This window comes from Drosophila bipectinata, chromosome XL (genome assembly GCF_030179905.1).
Source record: "Drosophila bipectinata strain 14024-0381.07 chromosome XL, DbipHiC1v2, whole genome shotgun sequence".
Lineage (NCBI taxonomy): Eukaryota > Metazoa > Arthropoda > Insecta > Diptera > Drosophilidae > Drosophila > Drosophila bipectinata.
The window spans coordinates 6,617,170-6,639,795 of record NC_091734.1 but is presented as its reverse complement, the minus strand read 5'-3'; the positions used below and the strand labels follow the sequence as shown (position 1 = coordinate 6,639,795).

Genomic DNA, 22,626 nt, shown 5'->3' with positions numbered 1-22,626 from the left:
AATACCTTATACGATTATACGATTAAGATCGGACGCTAAAGTACGAGGTGGGGCTTCAAAATCGGATTCTATTTATTTCCGTTTCCTGTTTAATCGATCGGTTTTAAATTTTTTGTTAATCTGGGGGTCCTGGGAGCCGAGTGAAAAAGAAAAAAAAGAAAAACAAAAATCTAGCAATATATCTTAAGGTTTCCATTTAAATGGTTGTTTGTCTATTTTTTATTAGCAATTGGTAGTTGGACATGCCCGCCCCCGGTCCTTGGTCCCGGTCCCGGTTCCGGTCCCGGTCCCGGTCCCACCTCTGCATTTCTCTTTAAATTTGCTGCACATTGTAAATACACAGAGAGAAGTTAATTATATATATATATATATATATTATATTTTAAATCACATTTTCTTCACTTTTTTTTAATAGTTATTAAAATGTAGAGACTTCGGTTGGCGTCCTAGAATAACAAATACAAATAAATAACTAATGGCAGACGAGATTTACGAGATTAAATGCACAGATACACACACACTCTAGATACAGATACCAGATACAATACTACACAGATAAAGTTAGACCCCCCCCTATCCCAAAACTATAAAAATGTGACAAGTCCGGAAAATACTAAATAAAATTGCAACAAATTATAATTCATATTATGAAATGATAATGAAATTATTCAAGTTGTTATTCAATATCACGGTATTTCACAGTGGATCTGGCCGCAGGTGGAGCAGCATATGGTGCTTGCTTGGTTCGGGTCACCAATGATGCATGCCTCCTTCTTGACGCGGCGCAGAGCCCGCTTCTTGAAGCGCTGCATCTTCTCCTCGTGCTCATTCAGCGAAACGGACATCTGCTCGCGGATCTCGTCGCGACGCTGGATCATGTCGCGGAACTGTTCGCAGGCGCGATCATAGTTGAAACCCTGGCCGAGCTCTCCCTTGAGGACCAAGTCCACGCCGCTAGTGCGCATCTCGTTTAGAATTTTTCCAATGGCGTCGATGTCGCCGTCCACGTCGAAGGTCTTGACTGGCGGCGCCGTGACCACCTCGTTTCGCCAGTTCTTGGGAGCCAGACGCTCCACAAACTCCAACGTGCACGGCTGTGACGGTGGCGGTGGAGTCGGCGGTACCCTTAGGCAGTGCGAACATCCCCTAATATCGTAATCGTTCTCCTCCTCGCTCTCCTCGATTTCCATGTCCAACACTTCATAACAATCGCCATCCCCTCCAAAACTAGGAGTTGTCGCTCCAAGGGTTAGGGCTGATAGAGGCGGGGGCAAAGCGGCCGCAGCCGGCTCAGCTGTGTCGGACCCTTTGTCAGGAGAAACATTCCCGAGTTTGTGTAGCTGGTCGAGCATCTGATGGTTGCCTGGGATTCAAGGTGACCCCAGTCATGCAGCGGCCCACAAACAGGGGCGGAGTCAGGGCGGCGTTGTGCTGCGGCTGGTTAGAGCCCAGTTCCAGGGGCCCCTCGAAGACAGAGTTCGGCAAGGCGCCCGGTGCAAAGACGCAGCCGGCGTCGTAGCCGCATGGCAGGTACTTCGGCGGCAAGAAGACCGGGAGCATCATGCCCTCGCAGTTGGGGAAGACATCGGGCGGCAACTCGAAACGCGGACAATTAGCCTCGCCTTCATCGCCAAAGGTGGCGTAGGCCACCATCGGAACGTGAGGATGCAAGACCGTCGACAGGACCACCATAGCTAAGCGGCAGGAACGGGTTGTCACCAGGACCAACTCACTCATGTCCGGGACATACATGTGGAACTGAGGTGGGCTCTGGCTCTTAAGATACTCGGCCATACCTGGCATGTTGGACGGTTGGTGGACGATCTGGGCCACAGCAATATCGTGGCGTTCCAAGCGCTTGTTCATATCAGATGTGTTGGTGCCGCCACTCAAGTCATTGAAGCGGATCGGCAGCACCCGTCCAACGACAGAGGTGAGACCTGGCTGGCGCCGACGCGGCTCAGCCACGACGCAGCGACGGCCCACGAACAGGGGCGGGGTCTGGCCCTTCTGCTGCGTCCCCATCAGGCCGATGGGATAGAATTTGCGCGACAATACGCCGCCGCCAAAGACGCCGCCAGCATCGAATCCGGCCGGCAGGAGCTGGCGCGGCAAATAGGTGACCTTGCCGAGGGGAGCGTGGGCCGGAAACATGGAGCGCGGCAAGTCGAAGCCGACGCACTTCTCGTCCTGGAACTCAATGGCGGCGCCAGCATCATGCTGATGGAGTTTCAAGGACAATGGAATCAGCACAAAGCGATCGCTGTGGTCGAGGAGGGCGCGCGGCACTTGGAGACCCTTCAAGTTGGGCAAGTACTTGGGGCGACGGTTGACGACGGTGCGGTCCTCGCCATTGTTATCGGTCTTGTTGCGACGGTTACGACGCTCCTGGTGTGGGACAGGAACACGTGATTGCGACGGAGGACCGCCTAAAATCATGCAATTCGGTTAAAATTCAAAAAATTACTATCTTTTTTTTTTTTTGCCAAAAGCCAAATTCATCTCAAAACTAAACTACTACTAAAATACGCAGGCGACTAAAATGCAAAAATTTACTACTACTTTTCATATCTATATAGTTTGAATTATATATTCAAATTATAACTAAAAGGCATAACTATATATAAAAGGCATAAATATATAAAAATATATATATTATAGAAAACATATTAAATATGAAAAGTACATACATATATGCAAGAAAGCATTGTTCAAGAATTTTTGAATATTTTTTTTCCAGCCGAGAATATTACTTCTAAATTGCAAAATGACTAACAAACCAAACAAGTTTAGTTATTAATAATTTGTTATCAAAAATTTGAAATAATTTACCACAACAAATTGCGTGAAATATAACATGATGCCAGTCTCTGGGTAAAGTGTAAAAATTTCGAAGCAATCGTGGTAAACCTGATGGAAAGAGATTAACAAATCGGTTAGTGGTGTATTATCGCCCATAAGACAATGGTAGTTATATATATGGATGCTAGGCATATATATCAAATCGAATAACTAGTAGCATACCTTGGGAATTCTTATTCTTATTCATCTTGAATATCCGCCAGTGTTCGTTCGGTGGTTCCAATCTTATTCGATGGATACCAGCGGCGGTATAAACAATTCACGTTCGCGGTAGCAAAAGCGGTAGGAATAGAAAAGTTTAAAATACAACTCGTTGATTGATTACTTTGAAAATTTAAGTTGAATAAATTTCGAAAACAAGAAATATACATACGATCTATACGATGGGAAGGCCGTTCGAGTTGTGAGGATTTTTCACACTGAGACCCTAACGTTCAAAATTGACAGTTTTGCTAGAAAACGAATGGCCACCCAGATCGAAAGATTCTGGCCCAAAAACACAGCAAATAAAATAATAACCGATTGTCAACAAAATAAATGGGAACCCTGTAGATTTAAATCAAAATTCAGAATCAATGCAAAAATTGATTTGATAACTTCTTTTTCGGAAAAAAAATCTCATTCGTTTAAAAAAAAAAACAAAAAATTCGTTTTGTGAAAAAAAATCTAGAACTTTTTAAGATGGAGGAACGCCTAAGGCAGACTTATCAGCGACATTGCCTGGAACGCGAACGGATTACCAGACGGCTTAAACGGCTGACCGGAAAACGATCCATCGACCTCCTCTGCAACGACTCAACCGCGCCACCCATCGCCATTACCATGGGCGAGCTAAGCACCCCGAGCCGGATGAAGGGTGGCCAACAAATGGGAAGCTTGGAGACGCCTTTACCACAACTACGGAAGGTTCCCCCCAACCCACCACCAAAGCCATGTTCCAGTCCCATTGCGGTGTCGAGGAAGCGTTCGCCAAGGAAGGCGTCCAGACATGTGGCCAAGACTACTCCAGATCTGCTCGTCGTTGGCCATCAGCTGCCGATGCATGCTCCACCCCAGAGTCGCCGTATCCCTCTTTCCCGGCAGCCCGTCGACGATTATGTATACTTTTATCCGGGTCACTATCCGGAGATGATCTACTGGCATCCCCAGGGTATGCTGTTCCATCCAGAGCAGCCGCATCAGATCCTGGTGAAGGACGAGGAGCCTCCTCGGGTGGTGGATAAACGATTTATCGCCGAGCTGGTGGACGGGCTTATCTTGGAAGTCCAAGAGTCTACAGCAAGAAAGCTCAATTAGGCATGAATTATTACTCTGAAATACAAAAAATCAAAATGTCACATATTATACAAATATCCAATCAATTAAAATCTTAATGGAATGGTTTGCGTTTTGCTCTCCAGGTACTCTAGATTCTTCTCGCGAGTAAATGTCCAGCGAACCCAAAAGCGACTTTCCTCATTCAAAACATTGCTTACATATGGTTTTTTAATTTTTCGAAATTTTTCCAAGGGGTTCGCCCACAAAATTGTGGGTTTTCCTGATTTCCCCACTTTTGGTCCTTCCGATGGCCATAGCTCTGCCAATTTGTATCCGATCAGGAAATCAAGTACCATTTAGTAATCAGCGAACTTAAAAGCGACTTTCCTTATTCAAAATATTGCTTAAATCTCGTTTTTAAATTTTTCGAATTTTTTCCTAGGGGTACCCCTGCAAAATTGTGGGTTTTCCTGATTTCCCCACTTTTGGTCCTTCCGATGGCCATAGCTCTGCCAATTCGTATCCGATCAGGAAATAGAGTACCATTTAGTAATCAGGGAACTCAGAAGCGACTTTCCTCATTCAAAATATTGCTTAAATATCGTTTTTAAATTTTTCGAATTTTTTCCTAGGTGTACCCCTGCAAAATTGTGGGTTTTCCTGATTTCCCCACTTTTGCTCCTTCCGATGACCATAGCTCTGCCAATTTGTATCCGATCAGGAAATCAAGTACCATTTAGTAATCAGCGAACCCAAAAGCGACTTTCCTTATTCAAAACATTGCCTAAAAATAGTTTTTTAATTTTTCGAAATTTTTCCAGGGGTCCGCCTACAAAATTGTGGGTTTTCTTGATTTCCCCACTTTTGGTCTTTCCGATGGCCATAGCTCTGCCAATTTGTATCCGATCAGGAAATCAAGTACCATTTAGTAATCAGCGAACCCAAAAGCGACTTTCCTCATTCAAAACATTGCCTAAATGGCGTTTTTTAATTTTTCGAAATTTTTCCAAGGGTTTCGCCCACAAAATTGTGGGTTTTCCTGATTTCCCCACTTTTGGTCCTTCCGATGGCCATAGCTCTGCCAATTTGTATCCGATCAGGAAATCAAGTACCATTTAGTAATCAGCGAACTTAAAAGCGACTTTCCTTATTCAAAATATTGCTTAAATCTCGTTTTTAAATTTTTCGAATTTTTTCCTAGGGGTACCCCTGCAAAATTGTGGGTTTTCCTGATTTCCCCACTTTTGGTCCTTCCGATGGCCATAGCTCTGCCAATTCGTATCCGATCAGGAAATAGAGTACCATTTAGTAATCAGCGAACTCAGAAGCGACTTTCCTCATTCAAAATATTGCTTAAATCTCGTTTTTAAATTTTTCGAATTTTTTCCTAGGGGTACCCCTGCAAAATTGTGGGTTTTCCTGATTTCCCCACTTTTGGTCCTTCCGATGGCCATAGCTCTGCCAATTCGTATCCGATCAGGAAATAGAGTACCATTTAGTAATCAGCGAACTCAGAAGCGACTTTCCTCATTCAAAATATTGCTTAAATCTCGTTTTTAAATTTTTCGAATTTTTTGCTAGGGGTACCCCTGCAAAATTGTGGGTTTTCCTGTTTTCCCCACTTTTGGTCCTTCCGATGGCCATAGCTCTGCCAAATCGTATCCGATCAGGAAATAGAGTACCATTTAGTAATCAGCGAACTCAGAAGCGACTTTCCTTATTCAAAATATTGCTTAAATCTCGTTTTTAAATTTTTCCAATTTTTTCCTAGGAATACCCCTACAAAATTGTGGGTTTTCCTGATTTCCCCACTTTTGGTCCTTCCGATGGCCATAGCTCTGCCAATTCGTATCCGATCAGGAAATAGAGTACCATTTAGTAATCAGGGAACTCAGAAGCGACTTTCCTCATTCAAAATATTGCTTAAATATCGTTTTTAAATTTTTCGAATTTTTTCCTAGGGGTACCCCTACAAAATTGTGAGTTTTCCTGATTTCCCCATTTTTGGTCCTTCCGATGGCCATAGCTCTGCCAATTCGTATCCGATCAGGAAATAGAGTACCATTTAGTAATCAGCGAACTCAGAAGCGACTTTCCTCATTCAAAATATTGCTTAAATCTCGTTTTTAAATTTTTCGAATTTTTTCCTAGGGGTACCCCTGCAAAATTGTGGGTTTTCCTGTTTTCCCCACTTTTGCTCCTTCCGATGGCCATAGCTCTGCCAAATCGTATCCGATCAGGAAATAGAGTACCATTTAGTAATCAGCGAACTCAGAAGCGACTTTCCTTATTCAAAATATTGCTTAAATCTCGTTTTTAAATTTTTCCAATTTTTTCCTAGGGGTACCCCTACAAAATTGTGGGTTTTCCTGATTTCCCCACTTTTGCTCCTTCCGATGACCATAGCTCTGCCAATTTGTATCCGATCAGGAAATCAAGTACCATTTAGTAATCAGCGAACTTAAAAGCGACTTTCCTTATTCAAAATATTGCTTAAATCTCGTTTTTAAATTTTTCGAATTTTTTCCTAGGGGTACCCCTGCAAAATTGTGGGTTTTCCTGATTTCCCCACTTTTGGTCCTTCCGATGGCCATAGCTCTGCCAATTCGTATCCGATCAGGAAATAGAGTACCATTTAGTAATCAGGGAACTCAGAAGCGACTTTCCTCATTCAAAATATTGCCTAAAAATAATTTTTTAATTTTTCGAAATTTTTCCAAGGGGTTCGCCCACAAAATTGTGGGTTTTCCTGATTTCCCCACTTTTGGTCCTTCCGATGGCCATAGCTCTGCCAATTTGTATCCGATCAGGAAATCAAGTACCATTTAGTAATCAGCGAACTTAAAAGCGACTTTCCTTATTCAAAATATTGCTTAAATCTCGTTTTTAAATTTTTCGAATTTTTTCCTAGGGGTACCCCTGCAAAATTGTGGGTTTTCCTGATTTCCCCACTTTTGGTCCTTCCGATGGCCATAGCTCTGCCAATTCGTATCCGATCAGGAAATAGAGTACCATTTAGTAATCAGGGAACTCAGAAGCGACTTTCCTCATTCAAAATATTGCTTAAATATCGTTTTTAAATTTTTCGAATTTTTTCCTAGGGGTACCCCTACAAAATTGTGGGTTTTCCTGATTTCCCCACTTTTGGTCCTTCCGATGGCCATAGCTCTGCCAATTCGTATCCGATCAGGAAATAGAGTACCATTTAGTAATCAGCGAACTCAGAAGCGACTTTCCTCATTCAAAATATTGCTTAAATCTCGTTTTTGAAAATTTTCGAATTTTTTCCTAGGGGTACCCCTGCAAAATTGTGGGTTTTCCTGATTTCCCCACTTTTGCTCCTTCCGATGGCCATAGCTCTGCCAATTCGTATTCGATCAGGAAATAGAGTACCATTTAGTAATCAGCGAACTCAGAAGCGACTTTCCTCATTCAAAATATTGCTTAAATCTCGTTTTTAAATTTTTCGAATTTTTTCCTAGGGGTACCCCTACAAAATTGTGGGTTTTCCTGATTTCCCCACTTTTGGTCCTTCCGATGGCCATAGCTCTGCCAATTCGTATCCGATCAGGAAATAGAGTACCATTTAGTAATCAGCGAACTCAGAAGCGACTTTCCTCATTCAAAATATTGCTTAAATCTCGTTTTTAAATTTTTCGAATTTTTTCCTAGGGGTACCCCTGCAAAATTGTGGGTTTTCCTGTTTTCCCCACTTTTGCTCCTTCCGATGGCCATAGCTCTGCCAAATCGTATCCGATCAGGAAATAGAGTACCATTTAGTAATCAGCGAACTCCGAAGCGATTTTCCTTATTCAAAATATTGCTTAAATCTCGTTTTTAAATTTTTCGAATTTTTTCCTAGGGGTACCCCTACAAAATTGTGGGTTTTCCTGATTTCCCCACTTTTGGTCCTTCCGATGGCCATAGCTCTGCCAATTCGTATCCGATCAGGAAATAGAGTACCATTTAGTAATCAGCGAACTCAGAAGCGACTTTCCTCATTCAAAATATTGCTTAAATCTCGTTTTTAAATTTTTCGAATTTTTTCCTAGGGGTACCCCTGCAAAATTGTGGGTTTTCCTGTTTTCCCCACTTTTGCTCCTTCCGATGGCCATAGCTCTGCCAAATCGTATCCGATCAGGAAATAGAGTACCATTTAGTAATCAGCGAACTCAGAAGCGACTTTCCTTATTCAAAATATTGCTTAAATCTCGTTTTTAAATTTTTCCAATTTTTTCCTAGGGGTACCCCTACAAAATTGTGGGTTTTCCTGATTTCCCCACTTTTGCTCCTTCCGATGACCATAGCTCTGCCAATTTGTATCCGATCAGGAAATCAAGTACCATTTAGTAATCAGCGAACTTAAAAGCGACTTTCCTTATTCAAAATATTGCTTAAATCTCGTTTTTAAATTTTTCGAATTTTTTCCTAGGGGTACCCCTGCAAAATTGTGGGTTTTCCTGATTTCCCCACTTTTGGTCCTTCCGATGGCCATAGCTCTGCCAATTCGTATCCGATCAGGAAATAGAGTACCATTTAGTAATCAGGGAACTCAGAAGCGACTTTCCTCATTCAAAATATTGCCTAAAAATAATTTTTTAATTTTTCGAAATTTTTCCAAGGGGTTCGCCCACAAAATTGTGGGTTTTCCTGATTTCCCCACTTTTGGTCCTTCCGATGGCCATAGCTCTGCCAATTTGTATCCGATCAGGAAATCAAGTACCATTTAGTAATCAGCGAACTTAAAAGCGACTTTCCTTATTCAAAATATTGCTTAAATCTCGTTTTTAAATTTTTCGAATTTTTTCCTAGGGGTACCCCTGCAAAATTGTGGGTTTTCCTGATTTCCCCACTTTTGGTCCTTCCGATGGCCATAGCTCTGCCAATTCGTATCCGATCAGGAAATAGAGTACCATTTAGTAATCAGGGAACTCAGAAGCGACTTTCCTCATTCAAAATATTGCTTAAATATCGTTTTTAAATTTTTCGAATTTTTTCCTAGGGGTACCCCTACAAAATTGTGGGTTTTCCTGATTTCCCCACTTTTGGTCCTTCCGATGGCCATAGCTCTGCCAATTCGTATCCGATCAGGAAATAGAGTACCATTTAGTAATCAGCGAACTCAGAAGCGACTTTCCTCATTCAAAATATTGCTTAAATCTCGTTTTTGAAAATTTTCGAATTTTTTCCTAGGGGTACCCCTGCAAAATTGTGGGTTTTCCTGATTTCCCCACTTTTGCTCCTTCCGATGGCCATAGCTCTGCCAATTCGTATTCGATCAGGAAATAGAGTACCATTTAGTAATCAGCGAACTCAGAAGCGACTTTCCTCATTCAAAATATTGCTTAAATCTCGTTTTTAAATTTTTCGAATTTTTTCCTAGGGGTACCCCTACAAAATTGTGGGTTTTCCTGATTTCCCCACTTTTGGTCCTTCCGATGGCCATAGCTCTGCCAATTCGTATCCGATCAGGAAATAGAGTACCATTTAGTAATCAGCGAACTCAGAAGCGACTTTCCTCATTCAAAATATTGCTTAAATCTCGTTTTTAAATTTTTCGAATTTTTTCCTAGGGGTACCCCTGCAAAATTGTGGGTTTTCCTGTTTTCCCCACTTTTGCTCCTTCCGATGGCCATAGCTCTGCCAAATCGTATCCGATCAGGAAATAGAGTACCATTTAGTAATCAGCGAACTCCGAAGCGATTTTCCTTATTCAAAATATTGCTTAAATCTCGTTTTTAAATTTTTCGAATTTTTTCCTAGGGGTACCCCTACAAAATTGTGGGTTTTCCTGATTTCCCCACTTTTGGTCCTTCCGATGGCCATAGCTCTGCCAATTCGTATCCGATCAGGAAATAGAGTACCATTTAGTAATCAGCGAACTCAGAAGCGACTTTCCTCATTCAAAATATTGCTTAAATCTCGTTTTTAAATTTTTCGAATTTTTTCCTAGGGGTACCCCTGCAAAATTGTGGGTTTTCCTGTTTTCCCCACTTTTGCTCCTTCCGATGGCCATAGCTCTGCCAAATCGTATCCGATCAGGAAATAGAGTACCATTTAGTAATCAGCGAACTCAGAAGCGACTTTCCTTATTCAAAATATTGCTTAAATCTCGTTTTTAAATTTTTCCAATTTTTTCCTAGGGGTACCCCTACAAAATTGTGGGTTTTCCTGATTTCCCCACTTTTGGTCCTTCCGATGGCCATAGCTCTGCCAATTCGTATCCGATCAGGAAATAGAGTACCATTTAGTAATCAGGGAACTCAGAAGCGACTTTCCTCATTCAAAATATTGCTTAAATATCGTTTTTAAATTTTTCGAATTTTTTCCTAGGGGTACCCCTACAAAATTGTGGGTTTTCCTGATTTCCCCACTTTTGGTCCTTCCGATGGCCATAGCTCTGCCAATTCGTATCCGATCAGGAAATAGAGTACCATTTAGTAATCAGCGAACTCAGAAGCGACTTTCCTCATTCAAAATATTGCTTAAATCTCGTTTTTGAAATTTTTCGAATTTTTTCCTAGGGGTACCCCTGCAAAATTGTGGGTTTTCCTGATTTCCCCACTTTTGCTCCTTCCGATGGCCATAGCTCTGCCAATTCGTATCCGATCAGGAAATAGAGTACCATTTAGTAATCAGCGAACTCAGAAGCGACTTTCCTCATTCAAAATATTGCTTAAATCTCGTTTTTGAAATTTTTCGAATTTTTTCCTAGGGGTACCCCTGCAAAATTGTGGGTTTTCCTGATTTCCCCACTTTTGCTCCTTCCGATGGCCATAGCTCTGCCAATTCGTATTCGATCAGGAAATAGAGTACCATTTAGTAATCAGCGAACTCAGAAGCGACTTTCAAAATATTGCTTAAATCTCGTTTTTAAATTTATCTAATTTTTTCCTAGGGGTACCCCTACAAAATTGTGGGTTTTCCTGATTTCCCCACTTTTGGTCCTTCCGATGGCCATAGCTCTGCCAATTCGTATCCGATCAGGAAATAGAGTACCATTTAGTAATCAGAGAACTCAGAAGCGACTTTCCTCATTCAAAATATTGCTTAAATCTCGTTTTTAAATTTTTCGAATTTTTTCCTAGGGGTACCCCTACAAAATTGTGGGTTTTCCTGATTTTCCCACTTTTGGTCCTTCCGATGGCCATAGCTCTGCCAATTCGTATCCGATCAGGAAATAGAGTACCATTTAGTAATCAGAGAACTCAGAAGCGACTTTCCTCATTCAAAATATTGCTTAAATCTCGTTTTGAAATTTTTCGAATTTTTTCCTAGGGGTACCCCTACAAAATTGTGGGTTTTCCTGATTTCCCCACTTTTGGTCCTTCCGATGGCCATAGCTCTGCCAATTCGTATCCGATCGGGAAATAGAGTACCATTTAGTAATCAGCGAACTCAGAAGCGACTTTCCTCATTCAAAATATTGCTTTAATCTCGTTTTTAAATTTTTCGAATTTTTTCCTAGGGGTACCCCTGCAAAATTGTGGGTTTTCCTGATTTCCCCACTTTTGGTCCTTCCGATGGCCATAGCTCTGCCAATTCGTATCCGATCAGGAAATAGAGTACCATTTAGTACTCAGGGAACTCAGAAGCGACTTTCCTCATTCAAAATATTGCTTAAATCTCGTTTTTAAATTTTTCGAATTTTTTCCTAGGGGTACCCCTGAAAAATTGTGGGTTTTCCTGATTTCCCCACTTTTGCTCCTTCCGATGGCCATAGCTCTGCCAATTCGTATCCGATCAGGAAATAGAGTACCATTTAGTAATCAGCGAACTCAGAAGCAACTTTCCTCATTCAAAATATTGCTTAAATCTCGTTTTTTAATTTTTCCAATTTTTTCCTAGGGGTACCCCTGCAAAATTGTGGGTTTTCCTGATTTCCCCACTTTTGCTCCTTCCGATGGCCATAGCTCTGCCAATTCGTATTCGATCAGGAAATAGAGTACCATTTAGTAATCAGCGAACTCAGAAGCGACTTTCCTTATTCAAAATATTGCTTAAATCTCGTTTTTTAATTTTTCGAATTTTTTGCTAGGGGTACCCCTGCAAAATTGTGGGTTTTCCTGATTTCCCCACTTTTGCTCCTTCCGATGGCCATAGCTCTGCCAATTCGTATCCGATCAGGAAATAGAGTACCATTTAGTAATCAGCGAACTCAGAAGCGACTTTCCTTATTCAAAATATTGCTTAAATCTCGTTTTTTAATTTTTCGAATTTTTTGCTAGGGGTACCCCTGCAAAATTGTGGGTTTTCCTGATTTCCCCACTTTTGCTCCTTCCGATGGCCATAGCTCTGCCAATTCGTATTCGATCAGGAAATGGAGTACCATTTAGTAATCAGCGAACTCAGAAGCGACTTTCCTTATTCAAAATATTGCTTAAATCTCGTTTTTAAATTTTTCGAATTTTTTCCTAGGGGTACCCCTGCAAAATTGTGGGTTTTCCTGATTTCCCCACTTTTGGTCCTTCCGATGGCCATAGCTCTGCCAATTCGTATCCGATCAGGAAATAGAGTTCCATTTAGTAATCAGCGAACTCAGAAGCGACTTTCCTCATTCAAAATATTGCTTAAATATCGTTTTTAAATTTTTCGAATTTTTTCATAGGGGTACCCCTGAAAAATTGTGGGTTTTCCTGATTTCCCCACTTTTGGTCCTTCCGATGGCCATAGCTCTGCCAATTCGTATCCGATCAGGAAATAGAGTACCATTTAGTAATCAGCGAACTCAGAAGCGACTTTCCTCATTCAAAATATTGCTTAAATCTCGTTTTTAAATTTTTGGAATTTTTTCCTAGGGGTACCCCTGCAAAATTGTGGGTTTTCCTGTTTTCCCCACTTTTGCTCTTTCCGATGGCCATAGCTCTGCCAAATCGTATCCGATCAGGAAATAGAGTACCATTTAGTAATCAGCGAACTCAGAAGCGACTTTCCTTATTCAAAATATTGCTTAAATCTCGTTTTTAAATTTTTCGAATTTTTTCCTAGGGGTACCCCTACAAAATTGTGGGTTTTCCTGATTTCCTCACTTTTGGTCCTTCCGATGGCCATAGCTCTGCCAATTCGTATTCGATCAGGAAATAGAGTACCATTTAGTAATCAGGGAACTCAGAAGCGACTTTCCTCATTCAAAATATTGCTTAAATCTCGTTTTTAAATTTTTCGAATTTTTTCCTAGGGGTACCCCTGCAAAATTGTGGGTTTTCCTGATTTCCCCACTTTTGGTCCTTCCGATGGCCATATCTCTGCCAATTCGTATCCGATCAGGAAATAGAGTACCATTTAGTAATCAGGGAACTCAGAAGCGACTTTCCTCATTCAAAATATTGCTTAAATATCGTTTTTAAATTTTTCGAATTTTTTCCTAGGGGTACCCCTACAAAATTGTGGGTTTTCCTGATTTCCCCACTTTTGGTCCTTCCGATGGCCATAGCTCTGCCAATTCGTATCCGATCAGGAAATAGAGTACCATTTAGTAATCAGCGAACTCAGAAGCGACTTTCCTTATTCAAAATATTGCTTAAATCTCGTTTTTAAATTTTTCGAATTTTTTCCTAGGGGTACCGCTACAAAATTGTGGGTTTTCCTGATTTCCCCACTTTTGCTCCTTCCGATGGCCATAGCTCTGCCAATTCGTATCCGATCAGGAAATAGAGTACCATTTAGTAATCAGGGAACTCAGAAGCGACTTTCCTCATTCAAAATATTGCTTAAATCTCGTTTTTAAATTTTTCGAATTTTTTCCTAGGGGTACCCCTACAAAATTGTGGGTTTTCCCACGATCAGGAAATAGAGTACCATTTAGTAATCAGGGAACTCAGAAGCGACTTTTCAAAATATTGCTTAAATATCGTTTTTAAATTTGTCGAATTTTTTGCTAGGGGTACCCCTACAAAATTGTGGGTTTTCCTGATTTCCCCACTTTTGCTCCTTCCGATGGCCATAGCTCTGCCAATTCGTATTCGATCAGGAAATAGAGTACCATTTAGTAATCAGCGAACTCAGATGCGACTTTCCTTATTCAAAATATTGCTTAAATCTCGTTTTTAAATTTTTCAATTTTTTCCTAGGGGTACCCCTGCAAAATTGTGGGTTTTCCTGATTTCCCCACTTTTGGTCCTTCCGATGGCCATAGCTCTGCCAATTCGTATCCGATCAGGAAATAGAGTACCATTTAGTAATCAGCGAACTCAGAAGCGACTTTCCTTATTCAAAATATTGCTTAAATCTCGTTTTTAAATTTTTCGAATTTTTTGCTAGGGGTACCCCTGCAAAATTGTGGGTTTTCCTGATTTCCCCACTTTTGGTCCTTCCGATGGCCATAGCTCTGCCAATTCGTATCCGATCAGGAAATAGAGTACCATTTAGTAATCAGCGAACTCAGAAGCGACTTTCCTTATTCAAAATATTGCTTAAATCTCGTTTTTAAATTTTTCGAATTTTTTGCTAGGGGTACCCCTACAAAATTGTGGGTTTTCCTGATTTCCCCACTTTTGGTCCTTCCGATGGCCATAGCTCTGCCAATTCGTATCCGATCAGGAAATAGAGTACCATTTAGTAATCAGCGAACTCAGATGCGACTTTCCTTATTCAAAATATTGCTTAAATCTCGTTTTTAAATTTTTCGAATTTTTTGCTAGGGGTACCCCTGCAAAATTGTGGGTTTTCCTGATTTCCCCACTTTTGCTCCTTCCGATGGCCATAGCTCTGCCAATTCGTATTCGATCAGGAAATAGAGTACCATTTAGTAATCAGCGAACTCAGAAGCGACTTTCCTTATTCAAAATATTGCTTAAATCTCGTTTTTAAATTTTTCGAATTTTTTCCTAGGGGTACCCCTGCAAAATTGTGGGTTTTCCTGATTTCCCCACTTTTGGTCCTTCCGATGGCCATAGCTCTGCCAATTCGTATCCGATCAGGAAATAGAGTACCATTTAGTAATCAGCGAACTCAGAAGCGACTTTCCTCATTCAAAATATTGCTTAAATCTCGTTTTTAAATTTTTCGAATTTTTTGCTAGGGGTACCCCTGCAAAATTGTGGGTTTTCCTGATTTCCCCACTTTTGCTCCTTCCGATGGCCATAGCTCTGCCAATTCGTATCCGATCAGGAAATAGAGTACCATTTAGTAATCAGGGAACTCAGAAGCGACTTTCCTCATTCAAAATATTGCTTAAATCTCGTTTTTAAATTTTTCGAATTTTTTTATAGGGGTACCCCTGAAAAATTGTGGGTTTTCCTGATTTCCTCACTTTTGGTCCTTCCGATGGCCATATCTCTGCCAATTCGTATCCGATCAGGAAATAGAGTACCATTTAGTAATCAGGGAACTCAGAAGCGACTTTCCTCATTCAAAATATTGCTTAAATATCGTTTTTAAATTTTTCGAATTTTTTGCTAGGGGTACCCCTGCAAAATTGTGGGTTTTCCTGATTTCCCCACTTTTGCTCCTTCCGATGGCCATAGCTCTGCCAATTCGTATTCGATCAGGAAATAGAGTACCATTTAGTAATCAGCGAACTCAGAAGCGACTTTCCTTATTCAAAATATTGCTTAAATCTCGTTTTTAAATTTTTCGAATTTTTTCCTAGGGGTACCCCTGCAAAATTGTGGGTTTTCCTGATTTCCCCACTTTTGGTCCTTCCGATGGCCATAGCTCTGCCAATTCGTATCCGATCAGGAAATAGAGTACCATTTAGTAATCAGCGAACTCAGAAGCGACTTTCCTCATTCAAAATATTGCTTAAATCTCGTTTTTAAATTTTTCGAATTTTTTGCTAGGGGTACCCCTGCAAAATTGTGGGTTTTCCTGATTTCCCCACTTTTGCTCCTTCCGATGGCCATAGCTCTGCCAATTCGTATCCGATCAGGAAATAGAGTACCATTTAGTAATCAGCGAACTCAGAAGCGACTTTCCTTATTCAAAATATTGCTTAAATCTCGTTTTTAAATTTTTCGAATTTTTTCCTAGGGGTACCCCTACAAAATTGTGGGTTTTCCTGATTTCCCCACTTTTGTTCCTTCCGATGGCCATAGCTCTGCCAATTCGTATCCGATCAGGAAATAGAGTACCATTTAGTAATCAGGGAACTCAGAAGCGACTTGCCTTATTCAAAACAGTGCCTAAATATCGTTTTTTTAATTTTTCGAATTATTTCAATAATTTGAGTTTGTTTAAATAAGTTTGTTTATATCTCGGTCATTTTCCAGTCGATCGGGAAGCAAAGTACCATTCCTGAATCAGGACCTTGTTGTCCTTCGAACTTCATTATAGAATCCTCGTAAAATCCTGATCCACATCGTAGATGACGATGCTGATCCTTTTCTAAAATGATAGCCGCTCGAAATGCTGTCGTTGGATTTCGAAAATCCTTTGATGCAGATCAAAGGATGCTTATGTCCTGATTCAACAATTATATTCCATTCTAAGATCGGTTTAAAAAAGACCGAGATATAAACAAACCAATATATGGAAATAAGTTTTCAAGCCAAATTTCATTACCATTCGATCTTTACTTGGCCAATCTTCGATCTTATTTGTGAATAACTCGGCCAATTGGCATCTAAGCCCGCATTGTGGGATGTCAAAAAATGCAGAAAAATACGGCCCGTCCATTTGACTAACAAAATCTGGTTTTGGCCAAGTAAAGATCGAATGGTAATGAAATTTGGCTTGAAAACTTATTTCCATATATTGGTTTGTTTATATCTCGGTCTTTTTTAAACCGATCTTAGAATGGAATATAATTGTTGAATCAGGACATAAGCATCCTTTGATCTGCATCAAAGGATTTTCGAAATCCAACGACAGCATTTCGAGCGGCTATCATTTTAGAAAAGGATCAGCATCGTCATCTACGATGTGGATCAGGATTTTACGAGGATTCTATAATGAAGTTCGAAGGACAACAAGGTCCTGATTCAGGAATGGTACTTTGCTTCCCGATCGACTGGAAAATGACCGAGATATAAACAAACTTATTTAAACAAACTCAAATTATTGAAATAATTCGAAAAATTAAAAAAACGATATTTAGGCACTGTTTTGAATAAGGCAAGTCGCTTCTGAGTTCCCTGATTACTAAATGGTACTCTATTTCCTGATCGGATACGAATTGGCAGAGCTATGGCCATCGGAAGGAACAAAAGTGGGGAAATCAGGAAAACCCACAATTTTGCAGGGGTACCCCTAGGAAAAAATTCGAAAAATTTAAAAACGAGATTTAAGCAATATTTTGAATGAGGAAAGTCGCTTCTGAGTTCGCTGATTACTAAATGGTACTCTATTTCCTGATCGAATACGAATTGGCAGAGCTATGGCCATCGGAAGGAGGAAAAGTGGGGAAATCAGGAAAACCCACAATTTTGCAGGGGTACCCCTAGGAAAAAATTCGAAAAATTTAAAAACGAGATTTAAGCAATATTTTGAATGAGGAAAGTCGCTTCTGAGTTCCCTGATTACTAAATGGTACTCTATTTCCTGATCGAATACGAATTGGCAGAGCTATGGCCATCGGAAGGAGCAAACGTGGGGAAATCAGGAAAACCCACAATTTTGTAGGGGTACCCCTAGGAAAAAATTCGAAAAATTTAAAAACGAGATTTAAGCAATATTTTGAATAAGGAAAGTCGCTTCTGAGTTCGCTGATTACTAAATGGTACTCTATTTCCTGATCGAATACGAATTGGCAGAGCTATGGCCATCGGAAGGAGCAAAAGTGGGGAAATCAGGAAAACCCACAATTTTGCAGGGGTACCCCTAGGAAAAAATTCGAAAAATTTAAAAACGAGATTTAAGCAATATTTTGAATGAGGAAAGTCGCTTCTGAGTTCCCTGATTACTAAATGGTACTCTATTTCCTGATCGGATACGAATTGGCAGAGCTATGGCCATCGGAAGGAACAAAAGTGGGGAAATCAGGAAAACCCACAATTTTGCAGGGGTACCCCTAGGAAAAAATTCGAAAAATTTAAAAACGAGATTTAAGCAATATTTTGAATGAGGAAAGTCGCTTCTGAGTTCCCTGATTACTAAATGGTACTCTATTTCCTGATCGAATACGAATTGGCAGAGCTATGGCCATCGGAAGGAGCAAACGTGGGGAAATCAGGAAAACCCACAATTTTGTAGGGGTACCCCTAGGAAAAAATTCGAAAAATTTAAAAACGAGATTTAAGCAATATTTTGAATGAGGAAAGTCGCTTCTGAGTTCGCTGATTACTAAATGGTACTCTATTTCCTGATCGAATACGAATTGGCAGAGCTATGGCCATCGGAAGGAGGAAAAGTGGGGAAATCAGGAAAACCCACAATTTTTCAGGGGTACCCCTAGGAAAAAATTCGAAAAATTTAAAAACGAGATTTAAGCAATATTTTGAATGAGGAAAGTCGCTTCTGAGTTCCCTGATTACTAAATGGTACTCTATTTCCTGATCGGATACGAATTGGCAGAGCTATGGCCATCGGAAGGAACAAAAGTGGGGAAATCAGGAAAACCCACAATTTTGCAGGGGTACCCCTAGGAAAAAATTCGAAAAATTTAAAAACGAGATTTAAGCAATATTTTGAATGAGGAAAGTCGCTTCTGAGTTCCCTGATTACTAAATGGTACTCTATTTCCTGATCGAATACGAATTGGCAGAGCTATGGCCATCGGAAGGAGGAAAAGTGGGGAAATCAGGAAAACCCACAATTTTGCAGGGGTACCCCTAGGAAAAAATTCGAAAAATTTAAAAACGAGATTTAAGCAATATTTTGAATGAGGAAAGTCGCTTCTGAGTTCGCTGATTACTAAATGGTACTCTATTTCCTGATCGAATACGAAATGGCAGAGCTATGGCCATCGGAAGGAGCAAAAGTGGGGAAATCAGGAAAACCCACAATTTTGCAGGGGTACCCCTAGGAAAAAATTCGAAAAATTTAAAAACGAGATTTAAGCAATATTTTGAATGAGGAAATTCGCTTCTGAGTTCGCTGATTACTAAATGGTACTCTATTTCCTGATCGGATACGAATTGGCAGAGCTATGGCCATCGGAAGGAGCAAAAGTGGGGAAATCAGGAAAACCCACAATTTTGCAGGGGTACCCCTAGGAAAAAATTCGAAAAATTTAAAAACGAGATTTAAGCAATATTTTGAATAAGGAAAGTCGCTTCTGAGTTCGCTGATTACTAAATGGTACTCTATTTCCTGATCGAATACGAATTGGCAGAGCTATGGCCATCGGAAGGACCAAAAGTGGGGAAATCAGGAAAACCCACAATTTTGCAGGGGTACCCCTAGGAAAAAATTCGAAAAATTTAAAAACGAGATTTAAGCAATATTTTGAATAAGGAAAGTCGCTTCTGAGTTCGCTGATTACTAAATGGTACTCTATTTCCTGATCGAATACGAATTGGCAGAGCTATGGCCATCGGAAGGAGCAAAAGTGGGGAAATTAGGAAAACCCACAATTTTGCAGGGGTACCCCTAGCAAAAAATTCGAAAAATTTAAAAACGAGATTTAAGCAATATTTTGAATGAGGAAAGTCGCTTCTGAGTTCGCTGATTACTAAATGGTACTCTATTTCCTGATCGAATACGAATTGGCAGAGCTATGGCCATCGGAAGGAGCAAAAGTGGGGAAATCAGGAAAACCCACAATTTTGTAGGGGTACCCCTAGGAAAAAATTCGAAAAATTTAAAAACGAGATTTAAGCAATATTTTGAATGAGGAAAGTCGCTTCTGAGTTCCCTGATTACTAAATGGTACTCTATTTCCTGATCGGATACGAATTGGCAGAGCTATGGCCATCGGAAGGAGCAAACGTGGGGAAATCAGGAAAACCCACAATTTTGTAGGGGTACCCCTAGGAAAAAATTCGAAAAATTTAAAAACGAGATTTAAGCAATATTTTGAATGAGGAAAGTCGCTTCTGAGTTCGCTGATTACTAAATGGTACTCTATTTCCTGATCGAATACGAATTGGCAGAGCTATGGCCATCGGAAGGAGCAAAAGTGGGGAAATCAGGAAAACCCACAATTTTGCAGGGGTACCCCTAGGAAAAAATTCGAAAAATTTAAAAACGAGATTTAAGCAATATTTTGAATGAGGAAAGTCGCTTCTGAGTTCGCTGATTACTAAATGGTACTCTATTTCCTGATCGAATACGAATTGGCAGAGCTACGGCCATCGGAAGGAGCAAACGTGGGGAAATCAGGAAAACCCACAATTTTGTAGGGGTACCCCTAGGAAAAAATTCGAAAAATTTAAAAACGAGATTTAAGCAATATTTTGAATAAGGAAAGTCGCTTCTGAGTTCGCTGATTACTAAATGGTACTCTATTTCCTGATCGAATACGAATTGGCAGATCTATGGCCATCGGAAGGAGCAAAAGTGGGGAAATCAGGAAAACCCACAATATTGCAGGGGTACCCCTAGGAAAAAATTGGAAAAATTTAAAAACGAGATTTAAGCAATATTTTGAATGAGGAAAGTCGCTTCTGAGTTCCCTGATTACTAAATGGTACTCTATTTCCTGATCGAATACGAATTGGCAGAGCTACGGCCATCGGAAGGAGCAAACGTGGGGAAATCAGGAAAACCCACAATTTTGTAGGGGTACCCCTAGGAAAAAATTCGAAAAATTTAAAAACGAGATTTAAGCAATATTTTGAATGAGGAAAGTCGCTTCTGAGTTCGCTGATTACTAAATGGTACTCTATTTCCTGATCGGATACGAATTGGCAGAGCTATGGCCATCGGAAGGACCAAAAGTGGGGAAATCAGGAAAACCCACAATTTTGCAGGGGTACCCCTAGGAAAAAATTCGAAAAATTTCAAAACGAGATTTAAGCAATATTTTGAATAAGGAAAGTCGCTTCTGAGTTCGCTGATTACTAAATGGTACTCTATTTCCTGATCGAATACGAATTGGCAGAGCTATGGCCATCGGAAGGAGCAAAAGTGGGGAAATCAGGAAAACCCACAATTTTGCAGGGGTACCCCTAGGAAAAAATTCGAAAAATTTAAAAACGAGATTTAAGCAATATTTTGAATGAGGAAAGTCGCTTCTGAGTTCGCTGATTACTAAATGGTACTCTATTTCCTGATCGGATACGAATTGGCAGAGCTATGGCCATCGGAAGGAGCAAAAGTGGGGAAATCAGGAAAACCCACAATTTTGCAGGGGTACCCCTAGGAAAAAATTCGAAAAATTTAAAAACGAGATTTAAGCAATATTTTGAATGAGGAAAGTCGCTTCTGAGTTCCCTGATTACTAAATGGTACTCTATTTCCTGATCGGATACGAATTGGCAGAGCTATGGCCATCGGAAGGACCAAAAGTGGGGAAATCAGGAAAACCCACAATTTTGCAGGGGTACCCCTAGGAAAAAATTCGAAAAATTTAAAAACGAGATTTAAGCAATATTTTGAATGAGGAAAGTCGCTTCTGAGTTCCCTGATTACTAAATGGTACTCTATTTCCTGACCGAATACGAATTGGCAGAGCTACGGCCATCGGAAGGAGCAAACGTGGGGAAATCAGGAAAACCCACAATTTTGTAGGGGTACCCCTAGGAAAAAATTCGAAAAATTTAAAAACGAGATTTAAGCAATATTTTGAATAAGGAAAGTCGCTTCTGAGTTCGCTGATTACTAAATGGTACTCTATTTCCTGATCGAATGCGAATTGGCAGAGCTATGGCCATCGGAAGGAGCAAAAGTGGGGAAATCAGGAAAACCCACAATATTGCAGGGGTACCCCTAGGAAAAAATTCGAAAAATTTAAAAACGAGATTTAAGCAATATTTTGAATGAGGAAAGTCGCTTCTGAGTTCCCTGATTACTAAATGGTACTCTATTTCCTGATCGAATACGAATTGGCAGAGCTACGGCCATCGGAAGGAGCAAACGTGGGGAAATCAGGAAAACCCACAATTTTGTAGGGGTACCCCTAGGAAAAAATTCGAAAAATTTAAAAACGAGATTTAAGCAATATTTTGAATGAGGAAAGTCGCTTCTGAGTTCGCTGATTACTAAATGGTACTCTATTTCCTGATCGGATACGAATTGGCAGAGCTATGGCCATCGGAAGGACCAAAAGTGGGGAAATCAGGAAAACCCACAATTTTGCAGGGGTACCCCTAGGAAAAAATTCGAAAAATTTCAAAACGAGATTTAAGCAATATTTTGAATAAGGAAAGTCGCTTCTGAGTTCGCTGATTACTAAATGGTACTCTATTTCCTGATCGAATACGAATTGGCAGAGCTATGGCCATCGGAAGGAGCAAAAGTGGGGAAATCAGGAAAACCCACAATTTTGCAGGGGTACCCCTAGGAAAAAATTCGAAAAATTTAAAAACGAGATTTAAGCAATATTTTGAATGAGGAAAGTCGCTTCTGAGTTCGCTGATTACTAAATGGTACTCTATTTCCTGATCGGATACGAATTGGCAGAGCTATGGCCATCGGAAGGACCAAAAGTGGGGAAATCAGGAAAACCCACAATTTTGCAGGGGTACC

The 22,626-nt window shown here is 40.4% G+C and overlaps 2 protein-coding genes across 4 annotated transcripts; one reads left to right on the top strand and one right to left on the bottom strand.

Annotated features, from left to right (window-relative positions):
* Window positions 1-1,287: 1,287 nt before the first annotated feature.
* LOC108122749 (DM7 family protein GG17591-like) lies at window positions 1,288-3,297 on the bottom strand. Of its 3 annotated transcripts, XM_070280216.1 has the most exons (5): window positions 3,236-3,297; window positions 3,025-3,086; window positions 2,833-2,910; window positions 2,691-2,771; window positions 1,288-2,429 (listed from the first exon to the last, which is right to left on the bottom strand). In XM_070280216.1, exons 2-5 carry the CDS (start codon window positions 3,047-3,049, stop codon window positions 1,312-1,314), a joined length of 1,302 nt encoding a protein of 433 aa, XP_070136317.1. In that variant the 5' UTR covers window positions 3,050-3,086; window positions 3,236-3,297; the 3' UTR covers window positions 1,288-1,311. The 3 variants fall into 3 exon arrangements, with proteins under 3 accessions (XP_070136317.1, XP_017092965.3, XP_070136362.1); XM_017237476.3 differs by lacking the exon at window positions 2,691-2,771 and having other exon boundaries at window positions 3,025-3,293; XM_070280261.1 differs by lacking the exons at window positions 2,691-2,771; window positions 2,833-2,910 and having other exon boundaries at window positions 3,025-3,295.
* Window positions 3,298-3,425: 128 nt separating this feature from the next.
* LOC108122721 (uncharacterized) lies at window positions 3,426-4,240 on the top strand. The gene has a single exon (XM_017237439.3). The coding sequence runs from the start codon at window positions 3,544-3,546 to the stop codon at window positions 4,156-4,158; it is 615 nt and encodes a 204-aa protein (XP_017092928.2). The 5' UTR covers window positions 3,426-3,543; the 3' UTR covers window positions 4,159-4,240.
* The last annotated feature ends 18,386 nt before the right edge of the window (window positions 4,241-22,626 follow it).